General features: G+C 38.9%; 1 protein-coding gene across 1 annotated transcript; it reads right to left on the bottom strand.

Annotated features, from left to right (window-relative positions):
* Positions 1-3,101: 3,101 nt before the first annotated feature.
* LOC107013309 lies at positions 3,102-3,728 on the bottom strand. The gene has a single exon (XM_015213249.1). It carries the CDS (start codon positions 3,726-3,728, stop codon positions 3,102-3,104), a length of 627 nt encoding a protein of 208 aa, XP_015068735.1.
* Positions 3,729-8,035: the final 4,307 nt, after the last annotated feature.

The following is an 8,035-nucleotide window of genomic DNA, read 5'->3' as shown; positions in this document are numbered from 1 at the left end:
AATTATTAACATAGATTTAGTGTATACTATCTAATAGGCTAGTATTGATTGGTACGAGGTAATAACTTAGTCAAATATCGAATACGATGCTTAATATGAGGTAAAGATAAGGGTTAGGAAAGCAACACACGTAGCCGGACCAAGGTGCCGAGTGAGATTTTCTAGATGCCGGACCAAGGATTTAGAAATACATAACGTATCACTTTGCATGCAAGATACTAGGGAAGAATTGTTATAGTTAGAATTATCAAGTTATGAACCTGTGGGGAACACGTAAACCCTAGTTACTTTGATTAATTGATTAAAATCCAACATTCAAAGCTGTTAAGTGTCTCTTTCAATTTCGTTATTTATTTTCACTCATTTAGAACTAGAAACCCCCCTTTTATTGTTTCTATTTTCCAAGGAAGTCATTGACACACTCAAACTTACTTCTCAAATAAGAAGTAAAGCGGTCGTGTCAAGTAAATAACCCAACTAGTGAGTTGGGATCGTTCCCACGAGTACAAATAATAAAAATAGAAAATAATGTCCCTCGGAGTAGCGGTATCATCTCATTCAATAATACGGTATAGATGACTCTTCGAGTAGTACATTATCATGTCTGATAATACAATGCAGATAAACGTCCTTCAAGTATCTTTAGTTGAAGAAAACCCGTAAAATATCTTTTCTCGAGTTATTTGTTTTATCTTTGAACATAGTTTTATGATTATAGACTTCGTGTTGTTGGGAATTGGATGAAATAATGTTATTCATATTCCCAAATCTTCGATATAAGAAACATAAAATATTTCCTGCATCCAAGGAAAAATTTTAAAATTTGGGGAATCTTTGCCCCTTGACTTTTCCATATTCATCGGACGAAGGAATTTTGTGATTTCAAAGTGAACCTATAAACCTGCATCCAGAAAAAAATAGTTAGTTTTAAAATGAACTGATATGTGTTGATTTCTTCAGTAGTCTATTCCTTGTCCTGCTATCTTCGGTTGATTTCTCCGTTCTCCCGCGTCTTGATAGATAAGACAACATATTTTATGCTGAGAAATACATGAAACATAAAGGATAAAATTTTAAGAAAATAAATTTGTGAAAAGTAGTATTTGGAAAGGTTCACTGCCAAGTATCATGTCACGTCAAGCTTAATAAATGTCTTTGAGGTTGATGTCTTGCAGCCTATCTGAGTCTATCTGATTACTTGTTGGAAGCATTCAAAGTTACTCTAGATTGTCGATGAACTCATGCTGAAATTTTGAGGCCATCCTCAAAATTTCTGTACCAGTAAAATGTCGATGAATCAGTGCCAAAAATTTTTGAGATTTTCTCAAAAATTTTGTCCCAGTTGTGAATCTCGAAATATATTTCATCTTGACTTGTTGAGGAAAATTCTTCTTCTCGAGAATTTTGGAGTCTTACTCAAAAATTCTGTCCCAGTTTCTATTGGCACCAAAAATAGAAATCTTATAGGAGATATGACCGAACCCTTGTGGCGCCTACGTATTCCATTGAGGCATAAATCAGTTCAAACGTAGTTCCCCTAAAGGTCAATAAAATAAGAAATTTACAAAGAAAAATGACTGACGCGGACATAAGCCTCCTACGTATCTCATTCGTGAGAATTCAGGTCGAACGTAGTTCAAATACAAAGAAATATTATTAAAAGGAATAATGGGGTGATCGAGGCCGACATAGGCCTCCTACATATCTCATTCTTGAGAATTCAGGTCAGACGTAGTTCGTTACAAGAGGTATAGGTCTATAAATAGAATAATTAACAGTGAATGGAACGATTACAAGTAAATAACAGAAACACAAACTGAAGCTTAACACATAATATCTCTTGACAATATCTGAGTTGATCGGTTTCGGCCATGCGGCGCCATCCATCTCTAACAGGATCAAGGCACCTCAAGATAATACCTTCCGAACCATGTAAGGTCCTTGCCAATTCCGTGCAAATTTCCCTTTGTACTCGTCCTAATGAGGAAAAATGTGCTTAAAGACCAACTGACTAACCTCAAAAATTTTGGCTTTGACTCTGTTGTGGAAAGTGCGAATCATTCTCTATCGATATAGTTTACCATGATAAACAACAACTATTCTCTTCTCTTCAATCAACACTAACTGATCTATCCATTTATGGACCCATTCCACATTACTTAATCCAACTTCTTGGATGATTCTTAATGAAGGTATCTCAACTTCAGCAGGTATGCATATATTCTGTACACTAACAAGTATGGAGTAGCTCCAATTGACGTTCTAACAGTTATTTGATAACCCAACAAAGCATATGGCAACATTTCGTGCCAACCTCGGTGATTGTCAATCATTTTCCACAAAATCTTCTTGATGTTCTTATTGGCGGCCTCTACAACTCAGTTCATCTGAGGACGATAAGTAGTTGAGTTTCGATGAGTAATCTTAAATTGCTCACATATGTCTCTCATCAAGTGACTGTTGATATTTGCCCCGTTATCAATAATGATAGATTTTGGTACTCCAAACTTTCAGCTACAACTTTCTTGGTCACCGACTTGTACGAAGCTGATTCCACCCACTTGGTGAAGTAGTCAATGGCAACCAAAATAAATATGTGTCCATTAGAAGCGGCTGGATCTATTGGACCAATGACATCCATGCCCCAAGCTACCAACGGTCAAGGTGAACTCATATCATTGAGTTCGTGAGGCGGCACTCGAATCAGATCACTATGCACTTGACACTTATGACATTTCTGCAAAAACTTGCAACAATCATTCTCCATAGTCATCCAAAAATAATCGTCTCAAAGGATCTTCCTTGCTAGAGTGAATCCATTCATGTTCGTACCACAAACTCCAGCGTATATTTGTTCAAGAAGCTTTGCAGCTTCAACAACACCAATACATTTGAGAAGACCTAAATCGGTGTCCTTCTATAAAGGATTTCCCCACTTAAAAAGAAATTGAGAGTCATACGTCGTATCGACTTCTTCTGGTTGAATGTTTCATTCTTTGTATAAATCCCGATCTCCAAATACTTCTTCATATCAAAATGACATGGCAAACCGTCTAGTTCTTCTTCAACATGTGAACAATGTACTGGTTGCTCCTTTAACTCTATATCCATAGGATAGATATATTAGTATCTGGATGTTTAATCATTGAGGCGATGGTGGCAAGAGCGTCATCCAACTCATTCTGCGTTCTGGAAGTGTGTCTGAACTCAACCTTGTGGAATCTCTTGCACAAATTTTGTATATATTGCACATATTGTGTGATCTTTGGTTTTTTCATGGCCCATTCTCCTTGAAACTGATGAATCAACAAGTATGAATCTCCGATAACCAGCAACTCGTGGACATTCATGTCAATGGTCATCTTCAATCCAAGAATGCATGCTTCATATTTATCCATGTCTTTCATGCAATTAAATTGGAGTTTAGCTGCCATAGGATAGTGCTGACCAGATTTTGATACTAAGACCGCTATGATACCTCTTCCTTGGTGGTTTGTCGCTCCATCAAAGAATACCCTCCAACCAGGGTATGCTTCAGAAATATCTTCACCCACAAACGATACCTTTTCATCGGGGAAATAAGTCTTAGGCGGCTCATATTCTTCATCGACAGTATTTCTTGCAAGATGATCAGCCAAGGCTTGCGCTTTTATCGCCTTCTGGGTCACATACATAATATCAAATTCACTCAAAAGCTTCTGCCATATAGCCAAATTTCCGATCGGCATCACCTAATGGAAAATATACTTCAACGGATCCATCCTGAAAATGATGTATGTGGTGTAAGAAGACAAATAATTTCTCAAATTCTGAGCAATCCAAGTCAAAGCACAACATGTTCTCTTCAGAAGAGTGTAACAAGCCTCATATGAAGTAAATTTCTTGCTCAAGTAATAAATTGTTTGCTCTTTCTTCCCTTTCTCATCATATTAACCAAGCACGCACCCAAATGCGCTATCCGAGATAGACAAATACAACAACAATGGACTCCCTTCTTGCAGAGGAACCAACATTGGCAGATTGAACAAATAGTTCTTGATGGCATCAAAAGCAGCCTGACATTATTCGATCCATTTTGTCAAAGCATTTTTTTCAATAACTTGAAGATAGGCCTACACACCATGGTGGATTGAGCTATGAATCAACTAAGGTAGTTCAACCTTCCCACGAAAGTCATCACTTCCTTCTTGGTCTTCGGAGGCGGTAATTCCTGAATTTCCTTGATCTTGAAAGGGTCAAGCTCAATGCCTCTTCTTCTGACTATAAACCCCAACAACTTGCCAGCTGGTACCCCAAAAGCATATTTGGATGGATTTAACTTTAAGTTGTAACAACATAGGCGGTCAAAGAACTTATTTAAATAAGTCAAGTGATCCGAGCTCTCGCGGGACTTGATTATGACGTCATCTACATATACCTCAATTTATTTGTGAATCATGTCATGGAAGATAGTCGTTAGCCCTCATATAAGTAGCACCGACATTTTTTAAATCAAATCGCATCACCCTATAATGATATACACCCCAAGACGTAATGAAGGCCGTCTTCTCTGCATCTTCTTCATCCATCAGGATCTGGTAATAACCCGCGTAACAATCCACAAATGACTACATTTCATGCTTAGCATAGTTATCTTTTGGGCTTTCTTTGTTGAGATCTCTATAGTCGACACAAATTCTGATCCTCCTATATTTCTTGGCGACTGGAACATTGGCCAACCAAGTCGGGTATTGCGTCACTTCCACTAATTGAGACTCGATTTATTTGGTAATCTCTTCTTTAATCTTTAAACTTAACTCAGCCTTAAACTTCCGAGCCTTTTGTTTTACTGGAATAAGACCTGGATTAATCGGCAACTTATGGGACACCACATTCGTACTCAACTCTAGCATATCGTTGTAAACCAAGACAAATACATCAATATATTCTCTAAGAAAACGAATCAGGTCCCTTCTTTGAGTTTCAGTTAGATGGACGCTAATTTTGACCTCTTTGACACACTCCTCGTCTTCAAGATTCATAGTCTCAGTTTCTTTCAAATTCGACTTATGTTGATTCTCGAACTTCCAAAAACTGCTTAGCAACTTATTCTGGCACCTTATTTTCTTCTTCGTATTCTTCACCTTCGTCATCACCTACCTCATTTTGTTCATTTGGCTCGTGACACGATATGACATTGGCAGGTTTTAAATTAATAGTACTGAAATCATAAAAATACAAAGTTAGGAAAACAAATATAGTAAATAAGTAAGCAAACAAATTTTTGATAAAAGAGGCTTTCATTCAAATTGAAAAACAAACGCAAACTTTGGCCATGGAGAAGGGTCATATTGCCTTTTTAAACATTACGAGGGAATTTTAAAATTCAACGATCAAAGAAACTGCAAAATGGTGGGTCTCGGGCCTTTTCCGGACTACCACCGATTTTCGAAACATGCATAAACAATGTACTTTTTACCAAGACGTTCGGGCAATCAAAAGTTGCGTGGAGGTCTAGTTCTGCAGCTTCTCCCCTAGATCAGCGTCGCAGATACCGGATATCTCGACCTTGTCCTCTATGACAACATCAATTTCTTTAAAAAGGCCCCAGACTTGTTCCCCAAGCCCATCATCATCGGCATACTCTCGAAAAAGAAATGATTGGTACAAATGAGGAATTGGACTGGCCAATGCTTGATCAACATTCTTGCTCTTCATCTCTGCTCCATCATTTGTGGGGACGTATCCTAAACCAAACCTTACTCCTTTGGCGGAAACTTGGATAGGCTCGACAATTCCTTGGAAATTCTTTCCCAACCCAAAACCTGGATCGAATCCATTCTGAAGCATCACATTAGCAATCATTTTGTATACGGCAGGATAGAGGGTTACGGAGCCAAATTATCACCGGTATCATTTACCACCTCCACCATGTGGAAACCACAGCCTTGAGAGACTTCATCAATGATTGGTGCACGCCCATTGGAATGACTTCCTTCATCGTGAATAACCAACTCCTGCTCCTTCCAAATAAATTTCATCAGTTGGTGAAGGGTAGAAGGCACATCCCCAGCCATATGGAGGAACGGCCTTCCCAAAAGAAGGTTATAGCTAGTGTTGACGTCCAACACCTGAAAATCCACGTTGAATTTTGCAGGACCCATTTGAATGATCAAGTTTACTGCCTCCAGTGTGTCTCTTTTCACCCTATCTAATGCCCTCACGCTGACTTGGTTCTGCTGAAACTTTCCCAAGTCAAGCTTTAGCTGCCTCAGAGTCGATAGTGGGCAAATATTGAGACTGGATCCATCATTAACTAAGACGCGATTTATAATCCTTTCTCGACACGCAAATGTGACATGCAAAGCTTTTATGTTCATCATTCCTTCAAAGGGAAATTCTTCATCACGGAAACTGATTCGACGCCCTCGAATGACCTGGTTGATCATAGATTCTACATTTTCACTGCTGGTAACCACGGTCACATACATGTCATCCAAAGCCTTCATCAGGTCTTGTCTGTGTAGCTGCAAACTCATCAATAGAGCCCACACAGAAATCTGGGCCGAGGTCTTATCAAAATCCTTACCGATAGAATAGTCTTTGGGTTGTATTTTCCTCCAGATCTCTTCAGCTAGGCCTCACTTATCGGCCTCTTTGCTTCTACCCCCCATGAGCCAACTGGCGTATAACATCTACCAGACCTGGTCATACCTTGAGCAGAAGCAGTTTCAATCACGAACCTTGGTCGGGCTGGAGTTTCTATTGGCACCAAGGCAACAAACTTTTCCGATGTCAGAATCACGAAGTCTTTCTTATCTTTGATGCTCTACGAAGCTACAACCTTTTCCAGTTTGTCGTGAACGATAGGGACTATTGCCTTTGTTACACCCTCAAAATTAACTTAGATAGCTAGAGCCTCACATGTGCCTAAAAAGGTTAATAACATGTTAATAAAGTATTTTACAGATTGAATAATTGATCTTAAGAGGTTTGGAGGTCAAACGTCCAAGAATGTCCAAGACATTCGAAAGTTGGTCTTTAGACGTGCTAGAGTGTCTTTATATGTTTTCCTTGTTTTTATGTGTTGTTTGAAGTCCAAAAATAGTGGAGTTGACTCTAGTATCTTAATATACATATTAAGGGTAAAAGCGTCCGGGTACGACTCCCGGGTGGACCACCCTAAGGGCCCCCAAGGAGGACCCAAACGTTGGACAAGGAGGCTGCCAAAGGCAGCGTGCAGCAGCAAGATTGAGGAGCCAGCCCAGCGTCGCACGCCTGGAACTGAGTGTGCCTGTGCGACGCGCGCCCAACACGCAGCATACTGCCTCAGAAATTATTTGTGGCAAAAATCAGAGGCTGCCTCCGCGACGCGCAGCCACTTCCCAGATTCGGTTGCGTCATTTTAAAGTCAATTTTGACATATCTAAAAGTTCAATAAGTATGGGGTTGTTTTGGTAACCTTGTGGGACATTTATAAACTGTTTTTAGGACCTATTTAACCCCTTTCCCAGGCCAAAATCCCAACACCCATTAAGAAATCAAAAACCCCAAAGCTCTCTCTTCTTCCAAAAACCCCAAAACCTCAGTTGAAGACCAAGCTCAAGAACAAGCTATGGAGGTGGATTCTTGGAGCTTTATTCTCATATTTTAATGGGCTTTATAATGTAAAAGGTATGGTAATCCTTCATACAATAGATAATCATTCATCCATGGAGTCCTTTCAGAGCTTTTCCAAACATGATTCTAAGTCAAAAATCCTATCCTTCAATATAGCCATGGGTTCTTTCTCAAATTGATTTCAAAAGCATTGTAATGATGAATATATGTTTAGGTACTTATATTATGATGAATTTCTATCCAATTTTATGAAGAACCCATTATCCTCCTAATTCCTCAACCGACCTATCATGTAGGTCTTGTGATCTTGATTTCACATTTATAGAATTGTGATTAGATTATATTGTGTTGAATTGCTTATTGCTATTAATATCTATATCAATTGAATATGAACTATGGAGGAATGATCAAATATGATGATTAGCTCGGAGACTTG

Source organism: Solanum pennellii, chromosome 3 (assembly GCF_001406875.1).
Source record: "Solanum pennellii chromosome 3, SPENNV200".
Lineage (NCBI taxonomy): Eukaryota > Viridiplantae > Streptophyta > Magnoliopsida > Solanales > Solanaceae > Solanum > Solanum pennellii.
The sequence above is the reverse complement of the archived record's forward strand: the minus strand, read 5'-3'. Positions and strand labels throughout refer to the sequence as shown.